At 46.2% G+C, this 17,482-nt stretch overlaps 1 protein-coding gene across 1 annotated transcript; it reads right to left on the reverse strand.

Annotated features, from left to right (window-relative positions):
- Positions 1-1,122: 1,122 nt before the first annotated feature.
- Positions 1,123-15,739, reverse strand: LOC133359565 (E3 ubiquitin/ISG15 ligase TRIM25-like). Its single transcript, XM_061578009.1, has 6 exons — positions 15,106-15,739; positions 14,567-14,662; positions 7,549-7,782; positions 6,660-6,682; positions 6,232-6,335; positions 1,123-1,982 (listed from the first exon to the last, which is right to left on the reverse strand). The coding sequence occupies exons 1-6, from the start codon at positions 15,661-15,663 to the stop codon at positions 1,435-1,437; spliced, it is 1,563 nt and encodes a 520-aa protein (XP_061433993.1). The 5' UTR covers positions 15,664-15,739; the 3' UTR covers positions 1,123-1,434.
- Between the last annotated feature and the right edge of the window lie 1,743 nt (positions 15,740-17,482).

The raw sequence follows: 17,482 nt of genomic DNA on the forward strand, positions 1-17,482 counted from the left end.
AAATAAAACTGCTTTGGGTGGGTGGAGAAGTCACTCAACCCCTAGTTATAACAAACATATTTAGCCCAGCTCAAACACCACGAGTAGTCCCCCCCTAGTGATGCCATCCCATGCCCACCCCGGGTTTATCGCCCAACGAGCGAGTGACCACGAGAGGACGGCGCGCGTCACCCCACAGCGTCACGTGACGCGTGTTCCCAGCACGCCCGCGGTGGAGCTCCGCCCTCTCGGCGTTGAGCGCCACGCGGCGCGAGGGACGATGACGTCAGAGAGAAGCTTGGCTCCCCCCGCCCTCCCCCACCAGTGCGCTAACCACTGCACCACCGCTCCACCCCACACTACGCACATGGCTCTCTATACGCTAAAGGCAAAGATACCCTGTGTAGCCTTAACATACTGTTGGGCAAGTGCTGTTAGTAGCGAGTAGCACCTATGAAGGTCGGTACTGTGACACACGAGGGAGTGGGAAGGCAGCACCACGCCCAGAAATACACAAACACAAAGACACGCACAGACACAGTAACAAAGACACAAACACAATAACAAAAACACACAAAGGCATACACAGACACAGTAACAAAGACACAAAAACAATAACAAAGACACACAAAGGCATACACACCAAACCACTTACCCGAAAACAAAGATCCCCGTATTGCTTTAAAATAATGTTGAGTTAAGTGCTGTTAGTGAGTTTCACCTATGAAGGCCAGCCTGGCAGAGACCCGCCTTTGTATCCCCAGGGGTAATGTTTATTCATCGCACCAGGTAGTCATTTGAGGCTGAGTCGACCTAGGGGAGACCCATGACTAATTCATATAATCGCTATCAATGGTGTTGGTAAACCGGTCATGATCCTCCCCTAGGTCGACTCAGCCTGAAAAAAAGAGTTCCTGGTACGGTGTGTAAACATCATCACTGGGGAGACAAAGGCGGCTGGGCGTGGTGTTGGCCACTTACCCCCTAGTGTGCTGTGCCGGCCTTCATAGGGGCCGTCCATAAATGACGTCACGCGATTTTTGACCCCCCCCCCCTTCGTCACACGGCGTCACAAGTCAGACCCCCCCCCTCAAATATGACGTCACAAAGCTCTGCCCCCCCCCCCCCAAAAAAATGCGTCAATTAGCTTTAAGCTATTGTCATTGTAGTGCATATTTAATGTGGCGCTGCACTCTGATGTTGTAGGATAAAACATTTATTAAAAGTCTATTTAACTAAGTAGAACGTGTTGTCTATATTTATTTAAAGTTGCGCATTTTGACGTGACGTCACATTTCTCACCCCCCCCCCCCCAAGTGCGTGACTTCATTCATGGACGGCCCCATAGGTGCTCGCTAACAGCACTTGCCCCAGCAGTCTGTGACGGCTACACGGGGGATCTGTGTCTTTGTGTGCGTGAGTCTGTGCGTTGTGCGCTGCTCACACTCCGTGCTCTCAGGACGCACGACTCAGATCCAGAATCCTCACTGAGTCACCATCATCATCACCCACATACAGTGCGGGGTAGAGCGGTTGACTAAACGAGTGGTGGACGGAGTGCAGCAGCTCCATGGAGTCGGCGCGGTAAAACGACAGCAGCCCCGCCTCCCAGTGCAGGTGACACCCGACTCTCCGGGGAGGATCCCTCACCGGCACTGAGGTCCAGACACCACCATGACACACGTCGCAGCTGTTGTTGTCTTCATATAAAACCCAGGATGAGTCGTTTTCTCCCAGCTCGCACTCTTCACCACTCCCTTTCCGTGCGATCGTCCCGTACGCGACTCCAACCTGACAGTACCCCGCACCCCCCACGTCCACCTCCCAGTAGTGCTGACCCGACGAGAAGCTCTCGGAGCACAGGGCTTGTGCATAGCGATCAAAGCGGTGCGGGTGATGCGGGCGACCCTGGGAGACAGCGGTCCGCGTCACCGTCCTGAGGTCCGAGGAAATCTGGAGGTAGTTGTTGGCCGAGTTTGGGTCCCGAGTCGGTGAACGTCCGTCTGCAGTAACGATAATCACAGTAGCCGTGTTAACAACAGCACCACTATAACATCAGCACTCGTGCACTAACACGCACGTACACTACAATAGAGCAATTCATAATGAGCATTGTTATACAACGTTGTAATGCGTAGCTGTCGGTGTCATGACATGTAACGGGCACTTTGTTAATCCACTGCTGGATGAGGGCCTCCCTACACCGTGGGGTTCGCGGGGGATATTTGACCATACTTCACCACGCCGGTCACCGCGTGTTGGTGAAGGCAGGCGGCGCGGCTGGCGAGAGCACAGAAGTACAGTACAGCGGTGCGTTTGTCTGCCCCGCCATCTACATTTTTTAAAGTCGAGCTTCAGTTCAATATTCACTGTGTAATAGATGTAAAACATGTGATGATACCATCAAAATGTGAACTGCTCTATGTATTCTAATGCAAGGCTGAAAACTTAAAAGATATTAATTGCTTTCAACATGTATTTGTTAAAAATTTTAATTGAAATAGAACGATGAAACATAGAACAATTGTTAAGTTTTTTCGGTAAAGTCACGTAGGTAAAATAATAATAATACAATAATAAGTGATACAGTAAATTTAGCTGTGACGGTCCCACGTGAAGAAGGAGACTTGTGTTGCCTTCGAAACGTCGTGATTTAATTGAGTTATTTTCATTTATTATTATTTTATTTATTTATTTTTACCTACGTGACTTTACCGAAACAACCTAAGAGTATGAATCCTTGCAGTCACGAAAGCTTCAAATCTAGAATTAATTGTTAAGTTAAATCAATAAAGTTCAAATAATAAAAAATAAAACATTCCAATAAGAAAGTAATAGGACTTTTCAAAAATCTCAGCCTTTGCGATTTGCTAATCGCATTGTTTCAAATTGCGACTTCGATTTGAAATCGATTAATCGTTCAGCCCCACTGTGCGGTAGTGCCCGTGGGAGGCAGTGGATCACAGCAGCAGCGGCGTGGATATCAACACCGCCGCAGCGTCTCTGTGTGTGTACAACAAACACAAACATCTCCCGTGTGTCACCTTTCACAGGCTGTAGGGGCAAGTGGTGTTGGTGAGCACCTGTGAAGGCCGACACGGCACACGAGGTGTGTGTGTGATAGTGTAGTGATGTACACTCGTGTGTGTGTGTGATAGTGTAGTGATGTACACTCGTGTGTGTGAGATAGTGTAGTGATGTACACTCGTGTGTGTGTGATAGTGTAGTGATGTACACTCGTGTGTGTGTTAGTGTAGTGATGTACACTCGTGTGTGTGTGTGATAGTGTAGTGATGTACACTCGTGTGTGTGTGTGATAGTGTAGTGATGTACACTCGTGTGTGTGTGATGGTGTAGTGATGTACACTCGTGTGTGTGTGTGATAGTGTAGTGATGTACACTCGTGTGTGTGTGATGGTGTAGTGATGTACACTCGTGTGTGTGTGTGTGTGATAGTGTAGTGATGTACACTCGTGTGTGTGTTAGTGTAGTGATGTACACTCGTGTGTGTGTTAGTGTAGTGATGCACACTCGTGTGTGTGATGGTGTAGTGATGTACACTTGTGTGTGTGTGTGATAGTGTAGTGATGTACACTCGTGTGTGTGATAGTGTAGTGATGTACACTCGTGTGTGTGATGGTGTAGTGATGTACACTTGTGTGTGTGTGTGATAGTGTAGTGATGTACACTCGTGTGTGTGATAGTGTAGTGATGTACACTCGTGTGTGTGTGTGATAGTGTAGTGATGTACACTTGTGTGTGTGTGTGATAGTGTAGTGATGTACACTCGTGTGTGTGTGTGATGGTGTAGTGATGTACACTTGTGTGTGTGTGTGATAGTGTAGTGATGTACACTCGTGTGTGTGTGTGTGATGGTGTAGTGATGTACACTCGTGTGTGCATTTATTTTAATTTATGTATGCATTTTAGTAATACGTTAAGTCTAATTACAATTTTATACAACCCCATTAATGTATATTATGCCATATTAAATATAATTTCTTATACTCTGGAACGGATTCTTTCCTTTCCATTTATTTTTTATAGGAAAAATTCGTTTGGTATACGTCATTTTCGGTATAAGTCCTACCTTCTGGAACGAATTAACGACGCATACCGAGGTACCACTGTAAACTGAACTGGTGGGCTTAAGGCCCCTGTATTTATACTACTTTTTTATTACTGGAAAGTTCTTGAATGTTCTAGAAGTTACTACAAGTTACTACTCAGCACTGAATCTATCTGGAATTCCCATTGAAAATGTGTAAATTTCAAAATATCACTGTCTTGGTCACAAAAGCAAAGTTTGTGGTGAGTAATAGCCAGTTTGTGTACTTTTGAGGCATCAGCAATTAGAAAATAACACTTACTACCCAGGAACATTTTTTTACTACACAGTGTAATGAATCCTAATAATATCAGCCTTAGCTTGTGTGTGTCAAAGACTCAGTGCCATTGATGCTGAGAGCTTCAGACTTTAACACGGAACCCTAAGAATCCTAACTGTGTCTGAGTCTGTATCACGCTGCCTCAAGCACTAATAAAGAATCCTAGGAATATCAGCCATAGTGTCTCTGTGTAAAACACTCACACGCAGAATAGCAATAGCATCCTCATTGAATTATACACACGTGTAGGGTTAATAGAGCTCATGTAATACTCCTTTACACTCGTGTGTGTGCTGTATGTGAGCGTAGACTGAGTCTGCCCATGTATTGCAATACCTCTACGGCGTAGAGGTATTGCAATACATGGGCAATAGTAATGTATCTGTTTGCACAGTGATACACGTGGTCAGCCACAGCGATAGCCCAGTCTGGCTCTGTGAGCCTCAGGTATTAGCATTGAACCCCAATAATGCTTTAGATGCCTTAGTAGGGATATAGCAGCCTCAAGCATTATGAATGAAAAATGAGAATCCTTAGGCTGCCTTAGTATGGATATGAGCCTACATCATTAACAATGAATCCTAGGCATCACTACAGTGATGTAGTCTGGCTCGAGTCTGATGATGACATCCATTACAGAGAAGACGTATACTCGTAGTTTCATCTGCTACAATGGTTACTCTGGCCAACAGCATCTTCACTGGATAATACACACGTGTAATATCAATGGAGCTTATGTAATAGTGAAATACACTCGTGTGTGTGCTATATCTTATTGTCTAATGAATACATTACAGTCATAAAGTTGATGTTTGCACGTGCAGTGTAGTGATAGACAAGGTCGACCAATATTATGCCTTAATCTCGCTCTGTGAGCCTCAGACATTAACTGGGGAACCTAAGAATCCTAAAAATGCCTTTGTTTGACTCTCTGAACATCAGGCTGTTGACATGAAGCCTATAAATCTTCAAACGTGTCTTAGTCTGGATGTATGATCCTTGGGCATTACCAATCAACCCTAAGTTTATATAATCCATAAGAGGTATTTTTGGGGTTAGATCGCGTAAATATATAAATGTGTCGTTAAACCTGCCACCACCCGACACAGACAACTAGTAAGGGTTGTCACATAAACAGAACATGCCAATTCGTCACTAGTACAGCACGCCGGTGTGTTGGAGAGCCAAGCCACAACATTATTTAAATTTATATTGATTTAGTTATAAAAGCCATTTCACCATATGAATTCTGCAGGCCGCCTTTGTGTCCGCAGTGCTGATGGTTACAGGACGTACCCAGTACTCGTTTAAGCCAAGGGTTCATCTGGGAGAGGCTCAGAATTGGTTCTGAATCCACTCACCATTGATGATAGCCATGGCCGTGAGTCACGTGTAGGTGACCATGTTTGTAGCTCAGTGCACAGAGCATCCCATCATCATTGCACATCCGTACTCACTCTCGCTCATCTACACATACGCATACAAACAGACACAATTACAAGACCCTCCATATAGCCCAAACAGGCTGTGGGGCAAGAATTGTTAGCGAGTGACACTTCAAGGCCGGTATGGAACATGAGGGGGTGGGTGGCCAGCACCACGTAAGGCCGCCTTTGTCTCCCAAGTGGCAGTTTTTACACACTACACCAGGTAGTCATTTGATGCTGAGTCGACCTAGGGGAGGCTCATGACCGGTTCAGAAAATTGTCACTGGTGTTGGCTGTGAACGGGAATGGAATTTGTGTCGCTAGGTTCATATTGTAGCATGCTAACCCCTATGCCACCGCTCCGCAACATACACAGAAGACACAATTACATGTACAATAACACACATGCACACTTCTGAAGAGTCCGTGGAACTCACACATGAATGCCAGCAGGTTGACCACAGCTCCCTGCAGGGCGCTGATCGTGGCGATGTCTTCTTCGTCGGAAAATGAGGGTGGAGCTCCCTTTTGAGCGTCTCTCCTGTGAGACCAGAACCAGCAGTGACACAAACAGCCCGTGTCTTACACAGCATCATCACGCACAGCATCATCATTCACAGTATCATCACGCACGGCATCATCACACACGGCAACATTGCGCACAGCATCACAGCACACAACCCTTGTCTTACACAGCATCATTTCACACAGCATCATGCCACACATCATCACACAACATAACACAACATCATCACACAGCATGATCATCATACATCATCATCATCACACATTATCATCACACGGCCCATATTCCACACAAGGCGTCACTCCGTGTGTTTATTTGTGCGAGTTAATGAGTCCATACCGATATGTCTCTTTCAGGTGAACCTGCAGAAGTCAGACACAGGGCAGGGGGCGCGAGTCAGTTCACCTCCAGCCACGTTAACCACACGGTGATTGGTAGACGCGATGAGCTGGGCTGCGCTAAACCATTTGCATATCCCAGTGTTGTTGGTTGTAATCAAGACAAAGCCATGGACTCGTTATGACTCAATTATTCTTATCAGCAAGGTGTGGCCTCTAAAATTGTTGCCACTTGGTGTCCGATATTATGGCAAGGTGTCCGTGGCACTTGACATCGAGTTGCAGTGATTGTGAACCAACATTCAAAATAATGATCCACTGCGAGGGTGAATTACAACCAGAGCGTTACGTTGCCAAAGTCCATAATTTAGCAGGGTGAACATTTGTTGAGGCAAGCAATCTCGGGATTTGTTTAAACTTTCAAAGACTCATCAGCAGTCAATGCTGAAATATAACTGCTTCTGGCTTTCCTGATGTTAAAAGACCTTCCGTGTTCAGCATTACTAATGGTTGGTATACATTTGGTAAAATGAAAAATGTAAATGTAGTGTCAAGTGGCCTCAATCTGATGTACATTACAGGATGATGCGGTTACACTTTGTAATGCCAATGTCTGCATATATTACCAACCAATTAACTCGAGGAATTTGTGTGTTAATAGTTTTATTATTATTTTGAAATTCAGCGCTAGTTTATATTTTTATTACAATATACAAATCCAAGTTGGTGAACTTGACTCTACATTTACTTTCAGAACCCATGGGCTATATGCTGTCTTGACCATGGAAGTGGCGTTATCTTGTGTTTTGTGTTGCAACGCATCTGCCACGTTTACAAATACAATGAACACGCGAACTGGGGCACTCGCCCTGGCTCCGTGAGCGCTCTACCTGCAGGAACGTGAGTGAGTCCCTCTCCTCCTGCAGAGCGCGCAGGCGCGTGGCTGCTGCCTGCAGCTCGCTGATCTCGTGCTTGTAATGAGCGATGTTCTCCTCGATCCGGGACAGCAGCTCGCGCCCCTTCACGTCCACGCGATCCAGAGCTGCCCTTTCGTCTTCATCCAGCGTCGCCCTCATGCGGGTGAACTCGCCTGAGATGCGAGCCTTGGTCTGGACCATGGAATCCTTCAAGGGGCATGCAGTGGATTATATAAATTAATATTCCATGCTGTTAAGACAAAAGCCACATTGTTTTCCGGTTACTCCAAACCTATTTTTCCCTGCCTTCACGTTATGTCTTTAGACTCACATCCCATTGAACAGGTCGTTAACTTTAGGTATTTAGGTGCTATCTTGCCCTTCAATTTGATCATATCGTTTAATAAACAAAATCTTCTATATAAATAAACACATTGTCTCACCTCGGCTCCATCTTCATATAGTCCAAGCCGCCATCCTCCCCATCTTTGACTCGTGTGAAATCATCGACTGCCTCGCCTCTTGTTCCATTATACCACCTGGCCGCCCACTTTGACCTTGATGCCTCCATATCAACACATTATTGCAACATCTGTATCACCTCCAATTTATCCCCCCTGGATTTGTTTAGAGACCACCACTGGGCTGTCTTCATCCTAAGATTCCTTATAAACAAATCCACCAAGTATGTAAGGACCTCCTAACTCTACAAATTTCCAGTCGAAACCTCAATAAACTACCTCCCTGTTCTCTCTAAAATTACCATATGTTAAAACTAGGTTTTGCGACGCGTCCTTCCACGCTGCTGATACTACCCCATTAAATAAACACATTGAACTTATTGGAGTGTCCTGGCCTCAGCCTAGGCTGGGCTCCCTCCCCAGCCTCAAACACGATTAGAGGGCTGCGTAATGATTGAGATATGAACCAGTGCTGGACTCTAGCTTCACAAACCTGCACTGACCCACGCAACTAAGTATGGCCAACTAGCCTCAATGATCAACGCGATGTTGTGGAACCTTCGTCCAAAAGTGTATTGGTGAGGATCTGTAAATTATTTACCAAAACAGATAAGCACATTTCGATTTAAAGCTTTCGTGACTGCAGGGATTCATCTTCTTGGTTCTTTCGGTAAAGTCACGTAGAAGGGAAGTAATAAAATAATAAAAATAAAACAATAAAATAATTCTCACGACGTTTCGGCCACAACGCAAGCAGCCGTCCTCAGGTGAAAACCAGGTCTGTCGAGGCGACAGCGTCTGAATGAAACAGCACACGTGCTTGGAACATATATATAAGCTGGGTTGGAAGGGGGGGAAAGGGCGCTTTGACAAAAGAATTTGCATATCAATAGGAATTTAGCATATTTATGGGAAATTGTGACTTATTGATTGTAAATAAAAAAGCCAATCGTATGGGGAATTGTTAGCATATGAAACTGAATGTTAAATTAATATCTAATAGAATAAGTACCCTGTCGGAGGTTGCTCCACCGATCATTTTTGCTACGATTATGTAAGTTTGTATTTGAGTAAGAGTAAGTCTTGTACCATTAAGTAGTCCTCACAATGACATTAGGTTTCTAAGGCGCATGATAACGGCTCCTACTTTAAGTTTTAGTTGATGAGGAGGCATTCCGGTTGGAGTAAGACTTTAACAATTCTTCCGGGATTGCAAGTTGATCAGCAGTATCATCACTCGCAATAGTATCCACGCACTAGAAAAGCACTCAGCTCCATTGTTGAGATAAAAAAAGTCTGCATTTGTAACATTCAGTATTGCGCTTCATTTAAGCTGTTCGGGAGTAATCGTAGAAAAGTAAATGTCACCGTATAGTTGCACAAATGTATCTTGACTTTCTGGATAGCAGTGTGAGGGTAATGTTGCTGTATCGTCTGTTTTTCCATCAACAACGTCCAGGAGCTATTCCACAAGTTCCGTTTCACTTTCCAGAGCTCGCAAATTCTGTTTCAGCTTCAGCACCTGTAATTCTCCCCAGAAACGATGCTTCTTTATACAAGAGGCCGTGATCCACGTAAAGTAACCAGTAGGACTTGCCTCCAAATTGTTTACATTTAACTGTTCGATAACCCAATAAGCTATCAACAGCCTGGCATACGTGTGTGCTTCATCCCAGACAATTCGTTTCGATTGGAATATATTTGTGGCTTCGTGTTTGGCTTTATATTGCAAGTCAATGTTGCAGTTATTTTCAACAGGATTTTAGAGACTGAATGAGCAGATCAGCTTCCAGCTAATAGTTTTGCTGGTATTCCTGTTGACGTAACTGGTGTTGCTATATCCCCTTTACCTCTAATAGTAGAGTGACATAGTGCTGACTCTTGTACAGCAGCTGCAACTGTAGGTGGGCCGTTAGCACACACGCCATTGAACATATATGTGTAGGACTTGAGTTATAGCGCGCCACACATTCTCTTCCACTGTTGCTATGCGAGCGAGCAGAGTACAGTGGGGGGTATGTGAGGACAGGGTTGTTGTTGTGGGATTAGGTGAGGGGGTAGTTAAGTGTTGAGACAGGTGTTCGGGGTAGCCGGGGGGACACAGGCCAGAGATTGGCTAAGAGGGTAATTGGGTATTACCTGGCATCGCGCTGGCGGCAAAAACAAGGTCACGTGAGACCGGGGGCCAGGGGGCGAGTAATAAGCGGGGGGTTGAGATAATTAATGGGGATTAATTGGTATGGGGATATAAACCACAACGCGACAGCGAGAGGGGGTCTTCTGGTCGGCGTCTTGGATGGAGCTGCAGCAACGGTGCCCGGGGAATCGCAGAGCAGGCGGTGACGGTAGTAGAGCAGAGAAAGAGTGGGTTAGCAGCGACAGACGGAGTGGAGATAGAGAGACAGTGATAGCGAGAACGCAGTGTGCGAACAGGGGTAGCCATGCATCTGAAGGATGCAGTGTAGAATAGCAGTAGAGTCGACAGACCTAGCGAGAGAGAGAGACGCGGAGGAGACGCGGCGCGGCGAGAGAGAGACGCAGAGGAGACGCGGCGCGGCGAGAGAGAGACGCGGAGAGACGTGAGGGCACGGAGCGACGCGGAGCGGAGTGAGGGCACGGAGCGACGCGGAGCGGAGTGAGGGCACGGAGAGACGCAGAGCGGTGGCGCGGCGGAGGTGGACTCTTAAGCGGAAAATAAAGAGAACAAAAAGACAGCCGAGTACGAGTCCTACATATGCGTGTGTGCTGGTAGGGTGGAGGAACTGGGGCAAGGGTCACGGTAGACCTCGTGGGGAAGCCCCAAGAACCCTCTGGTGGGTTCGAGAAGGGAGGCGTGGCTAGGGCGGAGCCAAGCCGCGCTGAGGGGAATATAAGCAGCAGAGAGCGAGAGCTCCAGGCTGCCGGTTCTGGGAGTGGACTCGTCTCTTCGTCGTCGCTACCGCCTTCACCTGGGCATTGCGCGGCCGGACAGTAGTTTGCTGTCTCGATCGACGCCATCGGTGCAATGCGGCAGGGTCGTGTCTGGGCCGGGTCGTGCGGCAGCATGGTCGTGAGAGTGGGAGCCAGAGTTGGTGGCGTGCACACAACACCAATAAAAGGGGAGGATGGTGCCTCCTGCGACTACCCCGTCTCTGACTGAGTGTGTGCGACGCACGCCACCCGCACACACACACAAGCCTCCAACAAGAAGGAAGAAGAGACCTATGACACTACACTTCGAAAGAGTGATAGATGCCATTCAGGACAATAGCACGGGATATATATATGCAAGGAGACAGAATAAAGATTCGTGGACGACATAGATCTAATGGAAAATAAGACTCATAGTCCTGCAGCAAAGTGTTCATACGCTCAATAAGTTAGGAAAGGATGCAAGACTGAGGATTAACGTGGAAAAGAAAAGGCAAAGACAATGGTGTTCTGAAGGGATACATTGAGAAAGAAGCAATAATACAAAGAAGCAAGATTGTGAATGTAAAGGAACTTGTATTCCTTGGGACATCTATTGACATGGGACAATGACTACACTAAAGACGCAAAAAGAGCGAGAATCGCAAAGGCAAAATGATTAATGGCAGGATTTAATAACATCTGGAGAAGCAAGCAAATCAGCTACAAGAACAAACTGAACATCATAAGAACATGTGTGTTCAGTACAGCTTTGTATGCTTGCGAGACTTGGACATTAACAAATACTGACAGACATAAGATATTGGTACTCGAAATGTATTGCTATAGAAGGATACTGCATCTAAGCTGAACCCAAAGAGTGACCAACGTAGAAGTAAGAAAATATGGCACACAGAAGAAGACCTGATGATGCAGCAATGATAAGGAAACTGGCACTACACATATGTAGTATGGAAAACAACAAGCAAATGAAAACTATGTTGTTGTTCAGAAATATGGAAGGAACCGGAAAGAGAGTTAGACCTCACAGAGAATGGATTGACATTAAAGATTGGTACCAGGAAGATGTGGCACTACTACAGCATATTGACAAGATAGAGAGAGGAAAGTGGAAACCAATGACGATATTGGCAGTAGACGCCTACTCCGGGCTATCTGCCCATGGATCGTCATGATGATGTTCACCAGGTAGGGCAGTGGTGGTGTGGTGGTCATCAAACTGTGTGGTGAGTCATGTATGAATGGGTGCTGAGCTGTTTTCACCAACCCACATTGACCAGCATGGTAATGTATTGTTAAGCAATCTGCTAGCATGAAGGTTGTGGCAAGGCCTCAATGTTACACTGGTTTAACAAAGGGTATAATTTATCCATAAGAGTTCTTTTTAATACATGTATAGTGTAATAGTGCCGGCTGGTGGACAGCGGCGGAAACTGAGGTGGACAAACAGTACACACGCCGATGAGGGTGTGCACGGTGTGTTGGCAGAGAGAAAGAACTCCGGCAAGGGTCATGGAGGACCCCATCTGGACGCCCCTGGAACCTGCTAGCAGGTTTGAGAAGGGAGGTGCGGTCAGGGCGGAGCCAGGCCGCTCTGGGAGCATAAAAGGAGCCGAGAGTGGGGTCTCGGGGCTGCCGGTTCTGGGAGTGGACTTGTCTCGTTGTTGCTGTCAATTCGTTGCCGTCATCACTGCCGTCTTCACTAGATATTGCGCTGCTAAAAGTTGTTGGCTCAGTCGGCATGGTCAGTGTTTGACCGTTAGTGTTGTATACAGGCTAGGCTAAGCAACTGTGGAGAGTGTATGGACAAAACTGTAGAAGATGATAAACAAAAGGTGCCTCCTACGAACCTTGTCTCCGAATCATTGAAACTACAAATGCACAATGTACATACATGATATATATCTTGTGTGTTGATTAACTGTGAACAACCCAACCAATAGTAGATATCAATTGCAATTTATATAAATACACGAACCCCTCCCCCATCCCCTGGTCTCCGAACCTGATTGGCTCACAAGTGATGACATCACATTTATTTATTTTTTTAAGAACAATTCTGGCTGTGGCCTGATGAAGCTGGTTGCAATTACCGGTGAAATGTCATACTCAAATTGTAAATGTTGTGGGTTTCCTCTCCAACACACCGGTTTGCTGAACTAGTAATATCTAATTGTCATGTTTTGTTTTTGTGACAAACCTTACAAATTGGCTGTGTTGGGTGGTGGTGGGTTTAATGACACATTCATATTGTCACGATCTAACTTAAAAAAAAAACTCTAATTTGGATAATAATAGTCGCAAAAGCCTAAGTGTTAACCTGGTGTAAATTATTATTAGCATCACAAGGTGACTTGATGGAGGATAAAAATCATTTTTTAGCAGGCCGGAGTGTAGCAATGCTCATGACACATTGCCAGGCAACTCTGTCCTGGGTTACACACCATGCGGAGTGCAGGCCGCCTAGATTACAATGCCTGAGATCGGCCTCAATCGTGCGCGTTCAGGTCAGCCTCGGCCTGCCCCTGGGCCACCTCCAATCCTGAGTAAGGCCATCAATGATTGCACACAGTGCTCTGGTGGAATCATCCAATGCGTCAGCCCTGCAATGTGTCCACAGAGCCAGATCCTTCTGGCTGTGACTGCTTCAAACAGCAACTGTCATGCTGTTCATCGATGGACTCCGGTATTTGAGATACATTCGCAGAGTGAATGTGAAGTCTCCGTCGCAAGCAACACTGGTCAAAGGCGTCCAGTTCTCTATATGAGGATATGCCCTATTCTAGGTCATATATTTAGTTAGAATGTAAATCCATGCAGTTGATAACAAATAGGCTCAAACCCATTCCTTGCAGAAATGTTAAAAGTATACGCAATTGCATCAATATCGGTTGCCTTATACCAGGAGTGGGGAACATTTTTTCTGCCAAGGGCCATTGGACATTTATAACATCATTCGCCGCCCATGCAAAAGTATAAACTTAAAAGATTATCCCGTTATATTTGGTCAAAACATTTAATTAACTCACCCCTAATGTGATGGCTGGAACTGCCAAATGATTTCGCGAGTTTTATGCGGCCCGCGGGCCGGACGTTCCCCACCCCTGCCTTATATGCACAACACCAAGATTCAGTCATTAATACATCACAATGAATGCAAACTGAAATGCAAGTAAAACAAGTTTTAACATTCCATTACGTATGAATTGTCTATTGTATACTTGGGTGTGTGATGAAACAGTTTTCCCTGCGTTCCCTGTCATATATCTTCAAGTCAACTCTTGTGTTCTAGAATTAAAGAGCTAAGATTTTCTATGAAATTTTATCACAATCTTTACTACTTTTAAGTGTTAGTTTTTACTCCAATGCACTTTTATTTTATCAAACCCATAAAAGTCATTCGAGTTATCCCGTATACAGCTTTGCAGTGGTACTAAAAATAAACGTGTGTTATAAACGTTGCATTTTTAAATCCACATTCAAGCAGCAATATAAATAATGTATTGCTATTTCCAATGATACTGAAGGCTCACTTGAATCTACGGAGTTGTCCTCATAGAGAGAGTCACAGACTTTACGCAGGGTGGAGGCCACGAGATTACAGAGCCCACAGGTCATACCTGCACGTCTTTGCGAGTGGCCTTCATCTGTCCCACAGATGCCTCCGCTTTCTTCCTCTTCTCATCCACCGCTCGCGTCTCTTCTCCGACTCTACTCTGTAAGAGACGAAGTCACCAGAGGGGACTCCACTCCTTGAGCGGCTCCCTCTCAGCCCCACTCCACACAGAGCCCTCCACAGTGACAGCTCTAGAATTGCCCACCAGAAGAGTGCCACGGAAGTCAGCCTGGACTGACTGAACAATATGTAAGCAAGAAGGCACAATGAAGAGAGAATAATAACTTCATGTTTTCTTTAATGCGATGTAGAAGTTGCGAATTTGTCAGCTCGTGTCCAGGTGTTGTAGAAGCCACAGCAGGGGACAGGGACATGATCGTTCAACACAATGGCTCTTCACTTCACGAGCAACGGCTCACTCAAAAAGCCTCGACCCACCCTCCTCCTCCCTGCACTCAAACTCCTGTCCCTTCCTTTCCCTGCCAAAACCGAATGGCTACCTTGAACTGAAGCGATCCCATTCTAACACACTGAGGTACTCACCTTCTGTGTCTCATGCTCATCCTCCAGTGTGACGGCATTATGCCCTCTATGTTCTCCGATAATGGTACAGGTCATGCACACCAGGCTCGCGTCCTGCTTGCAGTAGAATTTGAGCTCCTCTTTGTGCTTCTTGCATCTTCTTTCCTCCAAGCTGACAATGGGAGCCACCAGGACGTGGTCCTTCAACTTGGGGTTTATTAGATGAGGCTTTAGGTGGGACTCACAAAGGGACATCTCACACCTGAGGCAGGTCTTCACTGCAGGAGTCTCCCCATCACCACAGGCGTCACAGAAGACAACTGCAGCCATCCTCTCTCCAACTCTGAGCTGCTCCACCAGGTTGGCGAGCGCCACGTTCCTCTTCAGCTGGGGTCGCTCAGGGAAGGCCGCTCGGCACTGCGGGCAGCTGAAGCTGCTCGCTCTCTCCCAGGCACCGTCCAGACACCGGAGGCAGAACGAGTGTCCGCAGCTCAGCGTGGAGGGGCAGTCAAACGTGCGCAGGCAGATGGGGCAGCTCAGCTCACTGTCGACACAATCACTGGGAGACGCACTCGCCATGGCCTATGGCTTCACTCGGACTCAGTCGCTCGCCACGGCTCACAGAGGAGCTATCGCAGCAGCAGCAGCTCACACAGTGGAGACGAACAAGGAAATGAACTGACTTCACCTCCAGTTAAGTTATAAATACCTCGAGACACGCCCTGGAATGTTCCACACGGCGGCTGGGCTCACCTGTGTAGACGTGGCGTTACAGTGACGCACTGTGTAATAGCTAAACCTGACTTTTGTGTTTAGTTTGTTGTCCTTCCCCTGCACTTCCAATTATCACGGTTGGCTACGTACGGTGTGGAAGAAGTCCAACAAACATACATAGCTTTGACCGGTCTCAAGTGATAAAATATTTGTACAAACAAAACCCAGCAGCAGCCACCCGGGACACAGCGATAATGGTTTGTCCCAAGGCTGATTGATGGGCAAGGGTCAGGCTGTGTGCATTGCACAATGGAACCGCACCTTGTACAAACATTCTGATGTAAAGGTGAACTTGTTTTTTTCCATGTGTGTCTTTATCCATTTTTTTCTTGCAAGGCCTTTTTAAAGTTCGCAGTCTGTAATCGTCTTCCACCTTTATCAACTAATATTTTAACTACTGGCTTCATGCACCCTCTGTTCATCTGTCAATAATTGTTTCGTTTTTTTTATTCTGACTACACCGTATTATGCCGAGTGGATGGTGGTTGTATGTATGTTGAACTTCTTTTTCACCGTACGTAGTCAACCGTGCTAATGGAGGGTGTGTGGGTAAGTGTGTAGGTGGGTGTTTGGTTTAGTGTGTGGGTGAGTGTGTATGTTGAACATATCTCGCAGCGTACGTAGCCACTCGTACTAATCTAAGGTGCGAGTGAGTGGGTGGTGGAGTTTGAGTGAGTAAGTGGGGGGTTATTTGGTGAGAGGGGAGACAGATGAGCAGGAGGATGGCGTGAAGGGTGGACGAGCAGGCGGTGAGGGAGGGCTGGAGGAAGGGTGGCTGGGAGGGGCGTGCGGTTGAGTGGTTGGGTCACTGGGTGGGTGGCCTCACGCATTTCCACAGCAAACAGCCCCTGGCTCAACAAACATCGTGGTTCATTTAAGCTTATTATCTGTATGACTTTCACCGTCCATTTTCCTATTATGCGTAAAAAAATCGAGGATTTAAATCTTAATAACCTAAACAATATATATTCATCACCTATTGTTAATGTTAAGATTTACATCCTGGAATCGCTGAGTTTAGACGATTCTATATAAAAAAAAAAAATTTTGACCAGGTAGGACCCACTGAGGTTCATAGCTCTTTTCAGAAGCGACCTGGCCACAATTGATAGCTCACAGACGTGGCTTATTACGTGGACATTTCTAGCAGCCAAACACTCTAAACGCACTTTTCTAAGTGTGAAGGGAAAAATTGGAGAACCCGGAGACAAATTCACGCGACTACGGGGAGAGAGACAAATACATGTACAGGCGTCAGGGCCGGGATTGAACCGACGACCTCCTGTATACCAGGCGAGGTAGTTAACATCTTTCAGCCACCGCAGCGAGATTTAAAATAATGACAGAGCAGCGACAACGAACAAGGAAACGAGCTGACTTCACCTGCAGCTAAATTATTAACACCACGAGACGCGCCCTGGAATGTTGCACGCGGTAGCCCGTACTCACCTGTGTAGACGTGGCGTCACATTCACACACAGTGTCAAGGTTAAAGAGTCGCAATTTAAATATTTTACAAAAACCCCACGGTAACCATGAGAACAGTGATGATTTGTCCTATAAACTGGTTACACCCGCTTGGGTGAGGCTGTGTTTTTCACTGTAAACCTCACCGTGTAAATTT

The sequence above is a fragment of the Lethenteron reissneri genome, chromosome 65 (assembly GCF_015708825.2).
Source record: "Lethenteron reissneri isolate LAM-NWPU_2019-01 chromosome 65, ASM1570882v1, whole genome shotgun sequence".
Taxonomy (NCBI): domain Eukaryota; kingdom Metazoa; phylum Chordata; class Hyperoartia; order Petromyzontiformes; family Petromyzontidae; genus Lethenteron; species Lethenteron reissneri.

What these genes read in the sequence shown, in the direction of transcription:
- LOC133359565 (XM_061578009.1), bottom strand. Translation starts at nt 15,663, where the DNA reads ATGGCGAGTGCGTCTCCCAGTGATTGTGTCGACAGTGAGCTGAGCTGC. An exon ending in ACTCACTCACGTTCCTGCAG is followed by an intron (nt 6,683 to 7,548) that starts GTAGAGCGCTCA and finishes TGACTTCTGCAG; the next exon opens with GTTCACCTGAAAGAGACATA. An exon ending in CACCTGAAAGAGACATATCG is followed by an intron (nt 6,336 to 6,659) that starts GTATGGACTCAT and finishes CTGGTCTCACAG; the next exon opens with GAGAGACGCTCAAAAGGGAG.